Here is a 22,171-nt window from a genome sequence, read left to right on the forward strand (position 1 = left end):
CTGTGGCAAGGGGAATATTAATGTGGGTTAAATGAGAACATATCGTCTTGGAAAACTGTATCTATGAAATAGGGCAAACACAATCATTTGCTATGGGAATGGTATAGCCTTTCACAACGGAAGAAGGGCACGTTAACGTTATGCCAGAAACTGCCGTGGCCTCTTAGTTAGTACTGCGCAGGCGCATTTTCCGCCATATTAAATGTGGGCGGAGCTGCAAGTTGGGCAGAGGAAAGTGTTTTTGTGTGGGTGTAGCTTTCTTAGATGGAAAGTTTCTTGAAAGACTAGGAAAAAAATAAAAAGGATGTCTGGAGAAATTTAAATGTAAGTACTGGATTTTGGCTGCGAGGAAGATAAATATGACATCCTGTTTTGCTTCCAAGTGACCCTGTACACATGCGTAGAACTGCGGGCTCGTGGATTTCAGGTGGGCGTTTTCTAGCGCTCGCGGGAGGCGGCGAAAGCGAGTGAATTGTTACGGTTTTATCCTGTGACGTAGACGTTTCATGTCCCTACATTTATTATGAGCTGTTAGTGATGCAAATGTCCAATACTCAGTTCTCATGAGTTAAGTCTGCAGCGCTTAATAGCCTGGACGGAGTTAATCTCAGCAACCTTTTTGTTGCCTCCCGTTGATACTATGTTTGTTTCCTGTGTTTGGTTTACGTGTTTTTCCCTCTCTTCTCCGTCCGCACTAGATTCTGCGTTTAAAGACGCAGGGACCAGTTCTGTGCTCTTTGTTTTATTTCTAACACCTGGGTGTTAGGGATAAAAATCTTTTTGCTGGAAAAAAAGAAAACATCGCAGCTCTTCATAACCTAGTCCCTACGCACCTCTCCAGTTCCATCTCTCTTCAGTTCCCCCTTGAAACCTTTCATTCCAGTAGTGCCATTCCCCACACTTGGACTTAGCACAACAGTACTCGGATGTGGTCAGCGTTGCTTGATTAACACGCGCTTCCCTGGCTTTTCTGCCTGCGAGCTCATATTAATCTGAAAGCACAGTTCTGAGGTCTGTCTTCACTCTCCAGGACCATTTCTTCCACGGTGTCTCCAAGTCTATAAGACAGGTACTTCTTAACTCGCATTGTGTTGTAATTATGTACGAGTATCGGTTTACATGGAGGTTTCTTTTTTTCAGAGTTCAGGATACCTCGCACTGCCTTGAATCCTCCACTCCTAGTATGGTGCGTGGCAGATCGATAGAACAAATAGAAAATTAGGGTTATGGAATCCACACCACAGTCTGCGGTTTTGACATTTTCAGCTTAAAATTTGCCTTTAAAGTCGACTTGCAAAGTAAGGATAAATTAGGGCCCCTAGGAGACATTAGCATTCTTAGTTTCTTGCGAAGTCAAAAAATCTTTTTCAGTGGGAGCATTTGATTACTTAGTATTGGTGTGAATTGAATTACACGTTGAAAATGGTATTGAAAGCCCGGGACTTGCGCTGACCAGACTCCTGGCTTAGGAGAGTGTGCCATTGGTATTCTTCTTACTGCCTCTACCTTCCCGGACCTCAGACTCAGGCTGTCCTCGGATCGACCGCGGAGTGGTGGGTTGGAAGGCAGGAATTAATTCAACCTGGGAAGCGACTCCCAAGGTTTAACAAAACCCTGGGCGCAGGTGGGTGGCTGTGCGTCCTCCGGGAAGGCAGGGGGCGCCCTCGGTCGCGCGGTCCTCTTAAGCGGCCGCTCTGGAGGCGGGGCTGCGCCTGGCCGTTGGCGAGAGGCGGGCAGAGGGCCCAGCTTGAGAGGCGGAGTCCCGGCCGGCTTGACTGTGACAGTGTTCGCGCGCCGGGAGGCCGCGGCCACCTCTGGGAACCGCTAAGAACCTTAGTAGGACGCTGTGCGTCTCCCAAGACGCGAGCCTGCTGGTCTGAGTCAGCTGACCGCAGGTGGGGAGCAGGCACGGCAGGGTGAGGCCTAGGGTGAGGTGGAGGTGAGGGTGTCCGGGCTGGATTCGCGGACCTGGGGCGAGGGGCTGGCGGCGACCCGGCCGGCAGCGGTGCCCGAGTTACAGGGGCCGGGCGGTGAGGGGGTTCTTGCCGGGCGAGGGGCTCGTCTCGGGCCTGCGGAGCGGGACGGGGGAGGCAGGTAGGTAGTCGAGCTGGCGGCGGTAAGGAGGTTACACGGGTTGGAGGTGAGGGTTCCCTGCCAGCGGGGTCTCGCGGCAGCCGGTCCGGGGCGGTGGCTGGGGTGCAGGGATGGCAGTTCCTTGTGGCTGGGGGCCTCGCAGTTCCCCAGCCCGGGGGCGGTGCGTTGGTGAGTCTGGAGTCGCTCGCCTCTGCGGTCGCCCCTGCCTCCTCGGGTGCTGTTGGGAGCCGGTTGCCTGACAACGCCTTGACGCTTCCCAAAGGGTCGGAAGTCCCGAGCGCCCGGAGGGAAGCGGTGCCTCGGCTCCCCTGAGCCTTCCCTCCCCGATGGCGGGGCCCCGGCTGCTCTGCTAAGCCTCCCGGAGCGCCTTTCCTCCTCCACGGTGCTGGGGAATGTTTAACCTAGGAGTGCTTGTACGCCAAAGCATTGTTCGCAGTGATTTGCTTTGCAGGTGGAATTGTTTAATCTTCATAGGCCTGTGAGGTCAGTGCTGTTACCCTGTTTCCCACCTGCGCCTGCCTGGTCCCTGGAGCTTGAACTTTTTCTTTTTAACTGCCTTCATTTTAGGATTATTATTTGGAATTTAAAACCAGTTTTGAGTTGATGTTAGGAATCTTCGTCGTTTGAGAGAGGCTGGCTCTCGAGATTATAGAAGTAAGAAGCTTAACTAGGGTTTTAGGGAAGGCTTCCGAAGTGAGCCACCACTTTCTTTACACCTTGAAAGGTGCAAGGACCTACAAGCAACCAGTATGAGTTTATTCATGCCAGTTACCCTTTGAGAGGTTCTGTTTTATAGGAAAGACTGGTTTGTCTTGACAAGCGAAAAGGAATCCCACAGAAGCCTGCAAAATGCCTTCTTTTCTCTGAATCTTTCTATTTCTTTAGAAAATTATTTTGCTTTCTCTTCAAATATTTGTGGAAATACTCCACATGGGTGAAGTTTTGGATTTTTTGCAGCACCAATAATCTTACAGGAGGAGTGGCTGTATTTAGACAAAAGAAACTGAAACAGGGTACTTTCAGTGAAGGATTTTTTTTTCCCCAAATGAAGTTTTCAGACAAATATTACTTAACTACTTATGTATTTGAACAAATTTCAGATTATTCTTTTAACACCTTCCTGAGTGGTAGACAAAGGTGTTTGAATCAGTGTGTTGGCAATTTGACGTAACCTGAAAGCCATCTAATGTATTCTTGTGTACTGTTGCTCTGAGTCTCCATTAACTACATTTTTTTCTTAAAGTTTAGTTGAGGGGGAGATTGAATCAGGGAAGTGTTCCTTCTCCCAATCACTGGATGTCCATAGTGGCAGGGAGTTTGGTGCTCAGTCTCCCACAGGAGTGGCAGAGACCGGGCTATTTTCCATACTATCACCTGCTGCCTCTCAGGGTGTGCATTAGCAGGAAGCTGCAGTTGGAGTGGAGCTAGAACTTGGACTGAGGTTTTCCCATAGGGGATGCAAGCAGGGTTTTAACTGCTATGCCAGTTGTCCACCCCTTACTGATTATTTTAATCACTGATAAATCTTTGTGTCTGTCATGGATGTTCTGAGTTACAGACATTTAAAAAATTTTTATATCTTCCCAGCATCCCTCATGGGCATTAATTAATAGCTGCTAAAAGACTTCAAAATTTTATTTCTTTATGCACTCTTTTTATCCTGTCTTCCAACCTCTTTCTTCGCTCAGCAACACAGTGTTTACTTCTTAGCAGCACTTGGGATATTTGTCGACATTTGGATATACCCATGGAAACTGGTTGCTCATATGGATGGATATCAGAAACTTTGTGCTGGTTATCTCATTCCTCCTTCCCTGTCTTCTAAAGCTTGAAAGATCATAGGTTCCTCCCTGTATATTATCTATCTGAGTTTTTTCTTTTTTTTCCATTCTATTCTAGGGTACTTTTTTCCAGACAACTTCTCTCACAATTTTAATGATTTTTTAAAAATTTATTTTTATTTGAAAGTTGTGTGAACACACATACTTCCACCTGTTGGTTAAATCTCCAAATACCTACAATAGCTGGGGCTGAGCCAGGTCAAAGCCAGGTGCCTGGGACTCAATCTGTGTCTTCCATGTTGGTGGCAAGAACTCAACTCCTTGAGCCATTGACTGCTGCCATGGTGTGTGTTAGCAGGAAATTGGAATTGGAAGAGGAGCTGGGACTTTGAACCCAGATATGGGATGCAGCTGTTTCAAGCAACTCTTTAACTGCTACACCAAAGGTCTGCCCCCCTTAATGACTATTTTAATCACTGTTAAATCTCTATATCCTTCCTAGGTTCTATTCTGAGTTCCAGACAGTCAAATTTGTTTGGTTTTTCTCACATTCAAACCCTAAAACCCATTCTAGCTAGGTTTGAGGGCAAAGGTCATCTTTTACTCTTTATCCTTCAAGAATCTAGCATAGATTCTCCTGCTTTGAGAGGGGAGTCCTTTTCCTTTTCATGCTTCTGTAGTGGAGAGGAAATTTACATTCCATTCTTTGAGAGATAAAAGGATAGGAGCAACATTTCCGCCTTTCTTTGTGATTTATAAAATTTGAGACAGAATCACTCAGTATTTTTAGGTTCTTTCTATTATCTGGATTTGTAGAATGGGTATGTTGTGGTCTGCTCATATTTCTAAATATATGGTAAATGTAAAGGGCCCCAGGAGATGTTGGTAGTTCATTGTTATAATCAAGAGTCAATTTTTGGGGCCTGGAAAAACCAGTGGAAGATGGCCCGAGTGCTTGTGCTCCTGTACCCATGTGGGAGACCCTGAGGAAGCTCTTGGCTCCTGGCTTCAGTCTGGCTCAGCCCTGGCTGTTGTGACTATTTGGGGAGTAAATCAGTGGATGGAAGATCGATATCTCTTTCTCTCTTTTCTCTTTATTTCTCTTTTCTCTTTCTCCCCCCTCTCTCCCTCTGTAACTTTGCCATTAAAATAAATAAAATAAATCTTTAAAAAAAAAAGAGTTGAGTATTGGTGATTTAAATCTTAGCATACTTTAAGTTTGAAGATTTTCTTCTTAAAGATGAATATATATAGAAAAGATTATGAAAACACAATAATTAGTAACATACCTGATTTGTTAGTTTCTAGGTATCAGGTTCTATTTTATACATTTTATATACATTTTAACTCTGGAGTAGACAGTATTTCCACTTTATAGATGAGGAATCAGGCATAGAAAGAGGTTAACAGACATATTAGAGGTCAATGACATAGGCAATTAGTGATGAAGATGGTTTTCAAATCCAGGTCTTTCAGTTATAATCTATTATCTGTGTATACAGCTGTTGGGGGAAAATACCTGGTGGTAATGTCCTGAAAAATGTTGTGATTTTACATTATAGAGTTTCAGAAAGATAAATAATCCTATTTAGGTTTCCACTGATTTTTCTTGTAACAATGTTTACATTATAAATATTCCATCGTACATAGGCTGTAACCATCAATGCAGTCTTATTCACTAATTCATGAACAGTTTCCTTGTTTAGTCATGTTTCATGTTACATACTTTTAGGGGTGAGAAAGAAAACTGCAGGATAGTTAGAAGTTGGCCTTGGTGTTGCTAGGAAGTGGTTTGGCATTGACAATAAGTTGGTGTTCAGTTGAAGATAAACATTGGTGCAGAAACAATATCAGCATCAAGTGAAGGCTACTCTATAATGGGTCACCAAACAGACAAAACATGAGCGTTGTCCAGGCTATGAAATACCAGACATGTATTTTCCCAGCTGATGTGTTTGACAACTGCAGCTTTACCAGTTACAGCTTAAGCATCACACTGTAGGTAAGGTTTGTTAAGGTCTCCAATGACAGAATTACCCTTGCTTCCTGGTAGCATTCAATCCTGAACAAAGTTCTGATTTCTTAAGTATTATCCCAGGTCACCCAGCATAAGCCCCAATCATGTGAGTCTTTTCTAACACCTTACTGAGGTTTCCCGTGGTGTGTGTTCTCAGTGCATCCCTTAATACAACTTGTTCAGCTGGAGTGGTATTTCTTCTGGTTTTTGGTTGGAGGTTATTAACAAGAAAAAGTTTGTTAGTGTCTTTGATTCTTTGATTTTTTAAAAAAATTATTTGAAAGAGAGACAAAGATTTTATGTCCTCTGCTTCACTCTGCAGATGCCCACAACAGCTAAGCCTGGGCCAAAATGAAGCCAGGAGCCTGGAACTCAATCCAGGTCTACCCCTTGGATGTCAGAGACCCAATTACTTGAACCATCATCACCTACTGCCTCCTAGAGTGTGCATGAACAGGAAATAGGAATGGGTACTGGGCCCAGGATTCTAACCCAGGCAGAACTGATATGGGATGTGGGTGTCTCAAGTAGTGTCTTTACTATGTAAAATGCCCACCCCTAATTTAATGTTAAAGATGTTATCGAATTAGGCAGTGGGACAAAATTAATGATTTTTTAATTTTTTTTTGACAGAGTGGACAGTGAGAGAGAGAGAGAGAGAAAGGTCTTCCTTTGCTGTTGGTTCACCCTCCAATGGCCGTCGCGGCTGGCGCACTGCGCTGATCAGATGGCAGGAGCCAGCTACTTCTCCTGGTCTCCCATGGGGTGCAGGGCCCAAGCACTTGGGCCATCCTCCACTTCACTCCCTGGCCACAGCAGAGAGCTGGCCTGGAAGAGGGGCAACCGGGACAGAATCCGGCGCCCCGACCGGGACTAGAACCTGGTGTGCCGGCGCTGCAAGGCAGAGGATTAGCCTAGTGAGCCGCGGCGCCGGCCCTAAAATTAATGACTAAAAAAGTCTCTTAATCTTGTATTTTGGCATACACTATGCTTACTACCATTGATTAAAGATATGTTTTATTACCATGATGGTTACTTAACACTACTAGAATTTATAATAATTGAGGCCAGCACTGTTGCATAGCCGGTAAAGCTGCTGCCTGCAGTGCCAGCATGCCATATGGGTGTTGGTTCAAGTCCCAGCTGCACCACTTCTGATCCAGCTCCCTGATAATGCGCCCTGGAGAGCAGTAGAAGATGGCCCAAGTCCTTGGGCCCCTGCACCCTTATGGGAGGCCTGGAAGAAGCCCCTGGTTCTTGGCTCCGGCCATTGGGCCATCTGGGGAGTGAACCAGCGGATGGAAGACCTCTCTGCCTTTCAGATAAATAAACCTTTAAAACATTTATAATAATTGATGCTAAATTTTTATAGTAAAGAGAAATTAAGAATGTATGGAAACATTAGATCAGTGTGAAAGAGGCTGCTGCTGCTTGCTTTTTTTTTTTTTTTCCCAAAGATTTATTTCTTTGAAAGAGTTAGAAAGATCTTCTGTCCTCTTGTGTTCTCTCCAAATGGCCACAATCACTGGGCCTGGGCCAGATCAAAGCCAGGAGCCTCATCTGGGTCTACCAAGTGGAGTAGCAGGGGGTCAAGTAGTAGCAGGGGGTCAAGTACTTGGTCCATGTTTTGCTGCTTTCCCTGGCATGTTAGAAGGAACTGGATCAAAAGTGGAGCCGCTTTGGCACCCCTATGGAATGTCTGCATCACAGGAGGCAGCTTAACCCATTGCTATTGAGGCTAGCCCCTGAAGCAGGCTTCTTAGTTTTTTTCTTTTAAGACTAACATTTCTGCCAAATCCTGTATAAAATCCTATAGTAAAATAAATGCATTATCCCATTATCTTTTACTTCTATCAGATATAAAACTAATAGGAAAACTATTTTAAGAAGTTTATTTTAGCTGGCACTGCAGCTCAATAGGCTAATCCTCCGCCTTGCAGCACCGGCACCCCAGGTTCTAGTCCCGGTCAGGGCGCCGGATTCTGCCCTGGTTGCCCCTCTTCCAGGCCAGCTCACTGCTGTGGCCAGGGAGTGCAGTGGAGGATGGCCCAAGTGCTTGCACCCTATGGGAGACCAGGAGAAGCACCTGGCTCCTGGCTTCAGATCAGCGTGGTGCGCCGGCCGTGGCGGCCATTGGAGGGTGAACCAACGGCAAAGGAAGACCTTTCTCTCTGTCTCTCTCTCACTGTCCACTCTGCCTATCAAAGAAATTTTTTTTTAACATTAAAACTTGTAGGATTCTGAATTTTTACTTGTATAATCCTTTATGACAATGAATAAATTAAAAATGAAATATAAACTTTTGTTCAGAATGTTTTGCTAAAGTGGTATTTCAAAATTAGTGCTCTTTTTGGAAATAAATAATAACATGAGGGTCACATTATATACTGCTTTTCAGATAAAAGTTTAAACATAGCTCTCAGGTAAAGCTTTTCTGCATTTTTGCAGATTATCATTGACCCTTAGACATGGAATTCAGTGGATGTTTTATTTCTTTAACTCTGGCATTTGTTATTCTTCAGTTCTCTCTTTTTCTTTTTTTCACTAATTATGTTAACTTTGTGTTCTTTATATTCTTTTAATTATTCCTTCTTTGTTTTAAATTTTGGAGGCAGAAAGACAAGCAACTCCTATTTTCTGGTTCACTCTTAAAGTGCCCTCAAAAGCTGAGTCTGGGTCAGACCCAACCTGGGAGCAAGAAACTCAATCCAAATCTCCCTTGTGGGTGTCAGGAACCCAAATACTTGAGCTATCACTTGCTGCCTCCTAGAATGTCTCTGAGCAGGAAGCTGAAATGGAGTTGAGCCAGAACTTGAACCTAGGCACTCTGTTGTGGGATGTGGGCCATCTTAAAATGTACCTTAACCACTAGACCAAACACCCACTCTCTCCTTTCTGTTTTTTAACCAGCTTCAATTCTTCTGTCATCCTCTCATGTGAACATTGCTCAACATTTAGTTCTAGCTCATCTCATGTTTTCTACCTGTGCTTATTTACTAGGGTGTTAACTATTACCTTTAAAATAGTTAACTTTTTTTAAAAAAAGATTTATTTATTTGAAAGAGTTACAGAGATAGGTAGAGACAGAGAAAGGTCTTCTACCCACTGGCTCACTCCTCAGATGGCTGCAACGGCTATAGCTGCGCCAATCTGAAGCCAGGAGCTTCTTCTGGGTCTCCCATGCGGGTGCAGGGGCCCAAGGTCTTGGGCCATCTTCTACTTTTCCAGGCTGTAGCAGAGAGCTGGATCGGAAGAGGAGCAGCTGGGACTGGAACCGGTGTCTGTATGGGATGCCGGCGCTTCAGGCCAAGGCTTTAACCCACTGCACCGCAGCGCCGGCCCCCAATAGTTAACTCTTAAATAAACATGGCTAATATGTTTAATTTCTTTGAATTTGAGTCTTGGATTTTTAACCATCTACTGGAAATTCCCGTTAGCAACTTTTACTAGCTACAACTTTATTTGTGAACCAAACCTTTCCAAATCTGCCAACTTTTTCTCACTTCTTTCTCTCCAGGATTCCACCATTAGTTTCCAGATCTTAAGATGTTGGCCATAAAATATAAAAACAAAAAAACTGTGGTCATTAGTAGCTCCTTTTTTCTTGACATTTAACTTAGTCCCTAAATTGGATGGGTTTTGAAAAATATATTTTCAGAAGCATCCTAGGTTGAATGAGGGAAGGATAGTCTTCAAAAACATGGTATGAGAATAATCTATTTGTATGCAAAAAACCCTGAGTCTTGACCCTTTCCTTCCATCATTTGTAAGCTATAAAAAATAACTTACAAAAGAAAATAGAAAAAAATTTGATCTTAGGTTAGGCAAAGATTTCTTAGGACATATCACAAACATAATTGATTAAAATTGCTAAAAAATTCATAAACTGGACTTTGTAAAATGAAATGCTTTTGGTGTTAAAACATTAAAAAAATTAAAATTTATAAACTAGAGAGTGGGAGAAATATTTACTAGACTTCTTTGATAAAGGACTTGTATCCATGTATATAATGAAATCCTACAACCTGATAATAAGAAAGCAATCTAATTGTAAAAATGGCTAGAAGATTTGAATTGACATTTGCTAATGATTATATATGAATGGTAAATACATGAAAAAATGGCCAACATTGTCATTAGAAAAATGCAAATTAAACCAAAAAGATTACTACATACCAATAGAATAAGATCAGTAAGACTGAAATACCAAGCCTGGACAAGGTTATATGGAAATACAGCCTTCATATATTGCTATTTGGAATATACAATTTCATACCCACTTTTTTTCCTTCTTAATTTGAAAAGCAGAGAGAGATCTTCCATCCACTGGTTAACTCTCCAAATGCCCTCAACAGCTAGGGTTGGAACTCAGTCTGGGCCTTCCATATAGGTGGTGGGAACCCAAGTACTTGAGCCATCTTCTGCCTCCCAGAGTGTGCTTTAGCAGGGAGCTGGATGGGAAGCAGAGCTGTTAGTCCAGGTGGCCCCAGGCAGCCAGGGCTGCCTGTTATTCATGTCCTTGATTTGAGTTTAAGAGAAATTCAGGAGCTAGTTGGAGAATAGCAAAGCTTGCAACCAGCAAGTGTTATATTGAGAAAGTAAAGATATACTCTCCCCGGATAAAATGGGGCCTCTTTGGAGGGGAGCTGGCCATGTCTGAAGTGTTGAATGTTATGTGTTCATTTAATGAAAGGAGAGGTACTTTTTTTTTTTTTTTTTTTGACAGGCAGAGTGGACAGTGAGAGAGAGAGACAGGTCTTCCTTTGCCGTTGGTTCACCCTCCAATGGCCGCCGCGGCCGGCGCGCTGCGGCCGCCGCACCGCGCTGATCCGATGGCAGGAGCCAGGAGCCAGGTGCTTTTCCTGGTCTCCCATGGGGTGCAGGGCCCAAGCACCTGGGCCATCCTCCACTGCACTCCCTGGCCACAGCAGAGAGCTGGCCTGGAAGAGGGGCAACCGGGACAGAATCCGGCACCCCAACCGGGACTAGAACCCTGTGTGCTGGCACCGCTAGGCGGAGGATTAGCCTAGTGAGCCGCGGCGCCGGCCAGGAGAGGTACATTCTAAGTTGAGGAATATTCATGGTTTTTCGGTGAAGTAGGTGGAAATTTCCTGGAATCTTATGTGGTCTGATATTTCCTGTCTTGGTAGCTGGTAGGTATGTTATTCTGCATGCTAATGTATTACAATGGACAAATAATGAGCCATAAGTCAATCTAAGTTAGCCTTGGCCTCCTAAAGCCTGGTCTGTTCATCTTGTTTAAAATTTGTTGGAAAGAGAGAGAGCCTGGGACTCCACTGAATCTCCCACATGGGTGTCAGGGGCCCAGGTACTTGGACCATCTTCAGCTGTTTTCCCAGGCTCGTTAACAGGGAGCTGGATTAGAAGTGGAGCAGCTGGGACTTGAACTGGTGCTTTTACAGGATGCTGGTGGTGTGGGAGGCAGTGGCTTAATCCACTATGCCACAATCCCCCCCTCTATTTGTTTATCTTTAGAGCAAGGGGAACCAAACCCATATCCTTTAGGTCTTGAGATAATAAGAATGATTACTTACACATGACTCAACTGCTTCCTCTGCCTCCCTCTCACAAGTAGGATCTTAAGCCCTGCATCAAATGCCCACCCTATAAAGCAACTTGGTACTTTGAAGAACTGTTTAATAGTTCCTTTAAATGTTGAACATAGAATTCATATGACCCAGCATATATAGGGGTCTAGCTCTGTATGGAAGAGAATTAAAAACAGGCAAGGAGACTTGAAAAAGTTAATGAAAAAAGAATGAAAAGCTAAGTTTAATTTGATGCAAAAAATTTTAAAATCCATGCATAGTTTTTGCATCATGTGCATTTTCTATAAACATTTTGAAACAGTCTTATATGCATAGATTTTGAGTTTTTTACTAAAATATTTACAAAATTTATTTCACAGGAAGAATGAAAGAAGGGGAGAGGGGAGAAAGAGAAAGGCATCCCAGTTCCCATCCACTGGTTCACCTCTGAGTGCCCACAACATCTGGATTATGGCCAGATTGAGCTGGTAGCTGGAAATTAAATTACATCCAGGTCTCCCACTTGAAGGTTAGGAAGTCAACTACTTGAGCCATCACCTCCTGTTTTCTAGGGTCCTTATTAGCAGGAATTGGAGCAAAACTGGGACTCAGACTCAGACATTCCAACTTGGATGGACTCATCCCATTGGCATCTTAAATTTCTAGGCCAAATGTCTGCCCCAAACTTACCACTTAATTTCATCTTCCATGAACATTTTGAAGTACCCTCATGTGTCCACACTAAAACCTGTACATGAATGTTCGTTTATAGCAACAAAAAAATGGAAACTCTAGGTGAATGGCTATGTCCAGATACAGTTGAGTACATAAACAAAATGTGGTATTCCCATGCAATGAACTACTTAGCAATAAAAGAGCAGCCACTGCTTATTAGCAAAGATGACTCTCAGAAGCAGTATGTTAAATTCATGGAGCTGTTCACTAAAATAGGTGAATTTTATGGCATATAAATTATTCCTCAATTAGAGCAAAATGCATTTAAAGGAAATCTTAGGGCTAATTAGGAAAAAAATCAGTATTATACATTTGATAATAAACCAATAAATAAATGAAGATGAAGGAAGAGATCTTATTTACTAAAGGTTAAGTGCTGGCTAGGAAATAAAATGCATGGAGTTGTGCAACTGGAAAATTAGCATTTTGCAGCCATCTAGAGTCAGTGATTCAATTAAGAATCATCAATCAGTGCTTACTCTAGTTGGGGGATTTTCGTGAGGAGTAGGAAATTTGCATTATCTAAAACTATCTCAGGTGGGCATCTGGAGGTTGCGATCCATTTGAGATGTGCATCAACTTCCCATATTGAAGTTCCTGAACTCCCAATTCCTGCCTCCTCCTAATGTGCATCCTGGGAGGCAGCAGATGGTTCAAGTAGTTGGTTTCCTGCCACCAGTGTGGGAAACTTGGATTGTGTTCCCAGGTTCAGTCTGACCCAAATCTTGCTGTAGAGGGTATTTGAGTTAATCAGTATTGGGAGATTTCTGTCATCTATTTCAAATAAATAAAATTTTCACAAACTGCTTATTGTTAGAAGGGAACAGTAGTACAGGAATCAGAGAGCATTCTGATCAGGTGATTAAAAAATATCATTAATAAGGGGCCAGGAGTATTGAGAAGGATACTGTCACCCAAGTAGTAATCCTCCTGAAAATGTGGAGCCTGAATTTACTCATGAAAAACAATTGGGCATACCCCAGATGAGGGTGGACATGGGCGTTTTTGGCACAGTGATTAAGATGCTGCATTCCATATTAGAGTGTCTGGTTCAAGTCTTTTACTCCATTTCCAATCCAGCTGTCTGCTAACACATACCTTAGAAGGCAGCAGATGATGACTCAAGGACTTGGATGTCTGCCACCCATGTTGGAGATCTGGATTTGTTCCTCACTCATGGCTCTGACCTGGCCCCGCCTTGGCTGTTGTAGGCACGTGGGAAGTGAACCAGCATATGGGTCATCTGTGTATTTCTCTGTTTCTCAGGCTTTGCCTTTCAAACATAGTGAAAATAAGTTTAAAAAAAATTAAAAGGATCGTGGTTGGGTTGTATTAAATATTGATGTCATAAAAGACAAAGGAAGGTTGTACAGACGTTCCAAATTAAAGAAGGCTAGGGAATAACAGTGAAGAACAATACCTAACCCAGACTGGATCTGGATCTGGAGAGAGAGAAATATACTGTAAAAGCTACAATTGGGTCAGTTGACAAAACTGAGACAGTTCAAAACTGGAATTTGGAAAATAGATGAGATTAAAAAATCATTACCAAAGTTGCTAATTGTATTACGATTATATAAGAAAACAACCTAATTCTTGAAAAATACACACTAAAGACTTTAGGGACAGAAGGTTTTGATGTATGTGATATATCCTCTGAATAATTTTAGAAAGTTTGTGTAGACAGTGGTCTTGTGTGTACAGCAAAGGATAAAGCAAGTAGGAGCAAGATCTTAAACGTATGGAATTAGTAAAGACTATATAGGTGTTCTTGTAACTTTTCTATAAGTTAGGAATTATCTCCAAAGAGTATTTTTTTTTTTTTTGGCAGTGGGAGGTGGTTTGATTTAAGAATTAAAGGTTTTTATTTATTTGCTGCTGTTTTCTGAGTTGTATGTAGTTTATTTCTCTAAATTTTTAAAGTTTGTTGTTGTAAGCTTTTCAAGGGAGTTGGGAGAAGAAACAGGCAGGACTTTTTTTTTAAAGATGTATTTGAAAGAGTTACACAGAGAGGGGAGAGGCAGAGAGAGAGAGATATCTTTCATCTGCTGGCTCACTCCCCAGTTGGCTGTGCTGATTTGAAGCCAGGAGATTCTATCCGAGTTTCCCATGTGGGTGCAGGGGCCCAAGGACTTGGGCCATCTTTTACTGCTTTCCCAGGGAGCGAGAGCAGAGAGCTGGATTGGAAGAGGAGCAGCTGGGATTAGAACTGGTGCCCACATGGGATGCCAGCGCTTCAGGGCTTTAACCCACTGTACCACAGCGCTGGCCTCCAGGACTTTTTTTTTTTTTTTTTGAAGATTTTTATTTATTTGAAAGGCAGAATTACAGAGATAGGGAAAGACTGAGAGAGAGGTCTTCCCTCCACTGGTTCACTTGCCATGGCTGCAACGGCCAGTGCTGAACCAGATTGACCAGGTTGAAGCCAGGAGATGGGATTTTTTCCCAGGGGTACAGGGGCTCAAACATTTGGGCCATCTTCTGCTTTCCCAGGTGCACTGGCACCGAGATGGATCGGAAGTGGAGCAGCAAGGACTCAAACAGGCACAGATTTGGATGCCAGTGTTGCAGGCAGTGGCTTAACTTGATACACTACAAAACTGGTGCCAGGCATATTTAATTTTAAAATTTAAAATAATTTTAATTTTTTAAAAATATTTATTTTGAAAGGCAGAGTTATAGAGAGATAGGGAGAGACAGATCTTCCATCTGTTGGTTCCCTCCCTAGATGGCCACAGTGGCCAGCTGTGGACCATGCCAAAGCCAGGAGCTTCATTTGAGTCTCCCACATGGGTGACAGGGGCTCAAATACTTGGGCCATCTTCTGCTACTTTCCTAGGCCATTAGACCTGAAGTGCAGCATCTGGAACATTAAATGGTGCCCATATGGGATCCAGATGGTGGCTTTACCTGCCATGCCACAACACCTGCCCCAGGCAGACACATTTATGATCAAGCTTAATTAAGTTTGAAGTTCTCAGTTTGTTAAGTGAGATTAAGTGGTCCAAGATTACATGGTAATAATTTGGCTAAAAATACTGTAATGTAGTTGTGCTCACTGAAGAATTTTTTTTCCTTTAGAATCTACAGAATGGCTGATAAGTTGGATGAATTTATTGAAGAGCGAAAAGCCAAATTGGCCAAAGACAAAGCTGAATTGGAGCGTGATCCACCTTACATGGAAATGAAGGTAAAGTTTATAATTTTCTTCCAACATGTTTCATTAAATTATCCTGGAAGATTATTCCTGTATAAATGCAAAGATCCTCTTCTGTGAGAATCTTGTTTTATACTTTAGTTTGTGCTGTCATTTGTAATTCTGAGAGCCTGACTCCAGAAAAGATTTCAGTGGTTTTGAATGCAGTTTTTTGTGATGTTTTATATCTGTTTCTCCTCTCACTTGTTGGAGTTTTAATGAATAATTGTGTGCTTCATAAGATGATTATGAGACCTATTCTAGTACACATAACATCTGGAATATAAAACAGAAATATAAAATCAAGTTTTCATACTGTGAAATGAAAAAATTCATTTATTGAATCAGTTAACTTGATTCTGTAGAGTTCATTTGAGTAGTTTAGTTTCTATTTTTAGAATATTAATTTGTTAAAATGATTGTTTCTGAAAGTAATGTTTGGAAAGTTTTCTTAATTTTGGTGCAAGAGTAATTATCCTTTTTAGCAAATACATTATTGAGATTGTGCTATGCTCTCAGGGTACAGCATTAATCTAGACATGGCACCTTCTCTCATGGGTTCAGTATGTAGAAGGTGCAGCATGTCAATTCATCTCTGCCATATGGTCCATCATAATTAGAGTAACCAAATAAATTGGTTTGCCCAAGACAGTTTTGGTTTATGTTTTGTCTTAGTGTTTTCATCTAGTTTAGCATTTATCCTGGACGTAAGTTACCCTCGTTGAGATGATAAATAACATGATCACACTAATTATGTTATTTAACTCACATAGTTAACATTTATTGAATGCAAACTATGGATAAGGCATAGTCTTAAGAGGTTATAATTCATGGCCAGCGCCACGGCTCACTTGGCTAATCCTCAACCTGCGGCGCTGGCACCCCAGGTTCTAGTCTCGGTTGGGGCGCCAGATTCTGTCCCAGTAAATATTTTGAGATTGATTGTATATTTTTTGGATTTTCTTGCCCCTGCTTTTGTAAATATTATGTCTCTTTCAGGGGAATGCATCAGAGAAGCTTTCTGAAAACAGTAAAATATTAATCTCCATGGCGAAGGAAAACATACCACCAAACAGTCAACAAACCAGGGGTTCCTTAGGTATGTCACTAGAGATGCTAAGCTGATTTTAAGATATCTGTTAACAGACTGTTGCAAAAAAGTTTCATCTGTCAGAAAAATAAAATATTTCTTTGGAATCTTAGTAACTTTCCTTTTTGGAAATAGGCTATTTTTATATGTAGCCTATTTGACTAAATAGGCTACATATAAAAATAACTTGTATTGAGAACTTGTCTATTTTATGTGATACTGCTTTGGCTATAATTTATGGAAATCATAGCTGTATATAATATAACCAGAAGTTAATTGGGAAGTCTGAATGGAACTTTGTATGTGTTTGAGAGAGAGACTTTGGGATGGGGCGGGAGGAAGGGAGAGAAATTGTATTATTTGGCTGGCGCTGCGGCTCAATAGGCTAATCCTCCACCTTGTGGCGCCAGCACACCGGGTTCTAGTCCCGGTCTGGGCGCCAGATTCTTTCCCAGTTGCCCCTCTTCCAGGCCAGCTCTCTGCTGTGGCCAGGGAGTGCAGTGGAGGATGGCCCAAGTCCTTGGGCCCTGCACCCGCATGGGAGACCTGGAGGAAGCACCTGGCTCCTGGCTTTGGATCAGCGCGGTGCGTCAGCCGCAACATGCCAGCCGCGGCGGCCATTGGAGGGTGAACCAACAGCAAAAGGAAGACCTTTCTCTCTGTCTCTCTCTCTCTCACTGTCCACTCTGCCTGTCAAAAAAAAAAAAAAAAATTATTTGTTGAATAAAAGTAGTGGACTTGCTTTTGTTTAAAATTCAAGGAAATATACTTCATTATTACAGTACCACAACACAGCATTATGGTAATTTATATTTTATGGTAATTTATATTTTCTATTCATTATGAGTACTTTGTTATAGGTGAATTAATTTTAAAGATTGTATGCTTTTAGCATTAAATATTTAATTTGATCCACAATTACCATAGAAACCAAATACTTCCAATTGTTATAGCAACATACTGTTAAACTATCTGAGAGTCACTGATGTTGTACTGATGAAGTGACATCACTTCAAATGACATTAAAATGACACTAATGCTTTACTTGCCACCAGAACCATCAGAAGACAACAGCTGAATAAGTAAGTCTTACCATGTTTCTTAGCTTATTTAGTTAATTGAGGTGCCATTGTTAATGCATAGATAAAAATGAACAGATTTTTAAAATTGCTCCATACAGTTCTTAATTTTATTTCTATAACCTAACCTCTGATGCTATAAAATGTTTGTGTCAGGTGAAAAAATTAAGAAATATTGTTTTTCATTTAGCTTCAATTAATGAATAATTCAGAAAGCCTTATATATTATTGGTCTACTAAGACAGTTATTACTGTTACTGAGTCAATGGCAAAAAGCAGATACTCTTAGTAAATAAAATTAAACTTAATTTCAGCATTTACAAATGAAAATGAATCACGCTTTTCACATTCTTTTATATAAACTCACCAAGTAGAATTGAAGCACACTAGTGAAAGCTTCCTTAAATATATGGCTTTTCAGAAAGCTATAAATTGCTTTTTCTCTGTATGGGAAAAATGAGTCTCTTGGGAGATATCATCCTTGCTGCATTATTGTCCTTTTCTGCTTGACACAATAGAACATCCATTATGACCATATGTAACTAGATGCGTAACTATTATTAGTTACTACCTCCTCTCAGTGTTACTACCTCCTGTCTGTGCAGTCTGTTAAAAGCAGAAATGAAATACTAAGAATAGTATATCCTTTCCTCCCCTTATTCCCTACATTTCCTCTGGCATTTGTTTATATATTCATTTGCCTAGTTCTTCAATAAACATTTCTTGAGTTCAAGTTGTATGCCAGACATTATAAAATTGAATAAAGCATGAGAATTGCCATCATGGATTTTACAGTTTAGTTTCATATTTTATACTGCATTCTGAATGTGAGAATTAGAACTTTTTCTCCATAAATACTGTATCTTCTTTAAAAATAAGTTTTAGGTTCCTTTGTGAGGAAAAAGTTTCTTTCTAGGATGATAAATAAATCCGAGTTCATGCAGTACTTCAGATTCTTTTGAAGAGAGTTTGGAGCTTGTAATCTTCTATCACACCCTCTATCCTCAAGGAATTAAACAGTCCAGAAGTGTTTATCAAGATAATCCCACAGTGTTTATAGTGGAAGGCTAAATTTCATGTCCCGTACAAAACAGTTGACAGTCATTTGTGTTCTAGTTTGGCCTTTCCTGCTCTGAAATATTTCAGTGATGTAATAAAGCAATAACATGAACATGACACATTTGTAAATTATCAATTAGCTGTGTAGGAAAACAGAAAAATGATTTTTCATGGTAGTTTATAAATGGTAGTTATTTTAGCTTGTAGCTGAATCTCTGAAGGAAAAATTTTGTGTTCAGAAATTATTTTTTAATATTCTTTTCATATATTATTACCAAAAGAATGGAGAGTTTTATTTGAAAGAGTCAGGGAGAGGGAGAAGGAAAGAAGTCTTCCATCTGCTGGCTCTCTTGCCAGATGGCCACAATGGCCAGGACCAGGAGCTTCATCTGGGTCTCCCACAGAGGTGGCAGGGGCCCAAATACTTGGACCATCTTTCACTGCTTTTCCCAGACCATTAGCAGGTAACTGGATCAGAAGTGGTGTGGCTGGGACGCAAACTGGTGCCCATATAGCATGCTGGCACTGCAGGCTGCTGCTGTACCTGCTATGCCACAATGCTGACCCCCATATCTGTGCTTCTTGACATTGTATTTTAATGTTAAATATTTGAAAAGTATTAAGTATTTGGTTTTTAGTAGCTTTATTGAGGTATAATTTATATATCATAATGTTTACTCATTTTTATTCTTAAAAGATTTTATATTTAAAAGATTTTATTTAATGATTGTAGATTTCATAGGTACAACTTTAGGAATATAGTGGTTCTCCCCCCCCCCCCAAACCAACCCTCCCACCCCCACTCCCATCCCACCTCCTACTCCCATTCTTCATTAAGATTCATTTTTAATTTAACTTTATGTATAGAAGACCAGCTCTATACTAAATAAAAATTTCAACAGTTTGCACACACACACAGTGTATAAAGCACTGCTTGAGAACAAGTTTTGCAGTTAATTCTCACAGTTCAACTCATTAAGAACTGAGGTCCTACAAGGGGAGTAAGTGCTCAGTGATTTCTGTTGTTAATTTAACAATTAACACTCTTATTTATGATGTCAGTGATCACCCGAGGCTCTTGCCATCAGCTGCCAAGGCTATGGAAGCCTTTTGTGACCACAAACTCCGTCAAGTACTTGGACAAGGTCATAATCAAAGTGGAAGTTCTCTCCTCCCTTCAGAGAAAAGTACAACCTTCTTTGGCCCCTTCTTTTCACTGGGGTCTCGCTCACAGAGCTCCTTCATGTAGGATATTTTTTGCCACAGTTTCTTGGCTTTCCTTGCCTGCAATGCTCTCATGGGCTTTTCAGCCACATACTCATTTATTTTTAAAGATTTATTTTTTATTTATTTGAAAGGCAGAGTAACAGTGGGAGAGACAAAGAAAGAGATCTTCCACTTGCTCATTCACTCCCCATATGGCAACAATAGCTGGGGCTGGGCCAAGGTTAAGCCAGGAGCCAGGATTTCCATTCTGTTCTCCTACAGGGGTCTAGGGAGCTGTATTGGAAGTAGAGCAGCCAGAACCTGAATTGTCACCCTAATATGGGGTGCCAGTGTCATAAGTGGTGGCTTAATCCACTGGCCCCAGATTTACCCTTTTAAAGTATACAATCTGGTGATTCTTTTTGTTTATTTCAAGTTGTATAGTTATCACTATTGTCATCCCTAAATGTGATTTTATATTTTATTTTATTTACTTTTTAAAGATTTATTTATTTGAAAGTCAGAGTTATACAGAGGAGAGGCAGAGAGAGAGAGGTCTTCCATCTGCTGGCTCACTCCCCAATTGGCAGCAATGGCCGGAGCTGTGCCAATCCGAAGTCAGGAGCCAGGAGCTTCCTCCAGGTCTCCCACGTGGGTGCAGGCGCCCAAGGACTTGGACCATCTTTTACTCCTTTCCCAGGCCATAGCAGAGAGCTGGATGGGAAGTGGAGCAGCCAAGTCTTGAACCGGCATCCATATGCAATGATGCCACTTCAGTCCAGGGTGTTAACCCACTGCGCCACAGTGCTGGCCCCTGTGATTTTATATTGTAATCCTTATGTAAGAAACAATACTCAGTTTCTCTGTAAAAATTAGCACACATTTACGAGTTTCTCTTTGGGATGTTGAAAAAATTCTGGGGATGGGTAATGATGATGGTTATACAACATTGTGAATGTATATAAATATGCCATTTAATTGTACATTTAAAAATTGTTGAAGTGGTAAACCTTATATTATGTATATTTTTCCATAGTAAAAATATTAACATCTGTTTATGTGGAATGAGAATTGGTGGTTTAACTCAAAATTATTTGGAAGTATTGTCTTAAACATTTGACCCTAATATTTTTTCTCAGAAACATATTTTATAGGAAATACGTTTTTATGCTAAAATATGTGTTAATTTTCTAAGACAAAAGCACATTAAAATATTGTATATATTTTTAAGTTTTGTTATACAAGTTTCATGTATTTTATATATATGTATTTAGAAACATAATGATACTTCCCACCTAACCCTCCCTCCTGCCTATGCTTCAGTTCTTCCTCCTCCCTCTTCTATTCTCACTCTTAGTTTTTTTTAAAAGATTTATTTATTTTACTTTAAAATCATAGTTAGAGAGAAGCAGAGAGAGAGAGAGAGAGAGAGAGAGAGAGAGAATCTTCCGTCTACTGGTTCAGTCCCCAAATGGCCACAACGGCTGGAGCTGCGCCGATCAGGAGCCAGGAGCTTCTTCTAGGTCTCCCACGGTGCAGGGGCCCAAGGACTTGGGCCATCTTCCACTGCTTTCCCAGGCCATAGCAGAGAGCTGGATCAGAAGTGGAGCAGCCGGGTCTCGAACCGGCGCCCATATGGGATGCCAGCACTGCGGGCGGCAGCTTTACCCACTACGCCACAGCGCCGGCCCCCTCACTCTTAGTTTTTACCAAGATCTATTTTCAGTTTACTTAATGATCGTAAGGTTAATCCTACACTAAGTAAAGAGTTCAACAAATAGTATGAAGAAAAAAACCTGTTCCTCAACAAAAGAGACAAGGGCTGTAAACAGTTATCAAATCTCAAAATGTCCATTTCACGCCAATATATTACATTCTAAGTACTTTATTAGTTACCCCAGATCAGGGAAAACATATGACACATGTCTTTTTGGGACTGGCTTATTTCACTAAGTATAATTAAGTGAAGAAGTGACAAGAAGGATATTTTCTCTGCTTTAATTTTCCTGTCCTTGAAAAAGCAAATGCTGTATAATGTAGGACCATTTCTCTAGACAGGAAAAAAGTAAATATACACACAGAGGTATGTTACTCAATGCGGTAAGCCACTGCTTGGGACCCTGCATCCTGTATCGTATTCCAAATGAGTCACAGCTCTTCTGTGCTATATACCTTCTTGCTAATATATCCTGGGAGGCAACAGAAAGATGGCTCAACTGCCATCCATGTCAGGATCCAGATAAAGTTCTGGGCTCCTGGCTCTGGGTGGACTCAACCCTGATTGTCACAGCCATTTGGGGAGTGGTCCAGCAGATAGAAAATGTTTCTCTCTTCCTCTCTCTCAAATCAATAAAAGAAATATTTA

The 22,171-nt window shown here is 41.3% G+C and overlaps 1 protein-coding gene across 50 annotated transcripts in view; it reads left to right on the forward strand.

The window, feature by feature from the left end:
* CSPP1 (centrosome and spindle pole associated protein 1) overlaps window positions 1-22,171 on the forward strand; it is a 140,637-nt gene that overhangs the window by 208 nt on the left and 118,258 nt on the right. For 18 of the 50 annotated variants that reach the window (XR_016236506.1, XR_011389120.2, XR_016236507.1 and 15 more), the window contains exons 1-3: window positions 1,703-1,916; window positions 15,258-15,366; window positions 16,372-16,471. Coding sequence is in view for 36 of the 50 variants with exons in the window: in XM_070075112.2 (XP_069931213.2) it covers window positions 15,268-15,366; window positions 16,372-16,471 (199 nt within the window). In the remaining 14 variants the exon portion in view is untranslated. Of the gene's footprint in view, window positions 1-184; window positions 428-893; window positions 1,070-1,631; window positions 1,917-15,257; window positions 15,367-16,371; window positions 16,472-22,171 lie in introns of those variants that run through there. The other 32 variants (XM_008255605.5, XM_089336330.1, XM_070075120.2 and 29 more) reach the window with 15 other exon arrangements.

The sequence above is a fragment of the Oryctolagus cuniculus genome, chromosome 6 (assembly GCF_051225735.1).
Source record: "Oryctolagus cuniculus isolate XC-2025 breed Fujian yellow rabbit chromosome 6, ASM5122573v1, whole genome shotgun sequence".
Classification (NCBI taxonomy): domain Eukaryota; kingdom Metazoa; phylum Chordata; class Mammalia; order Lagomorpha; family Leporidae; genus Oryctolagus; species Oryctolagus cuniculus.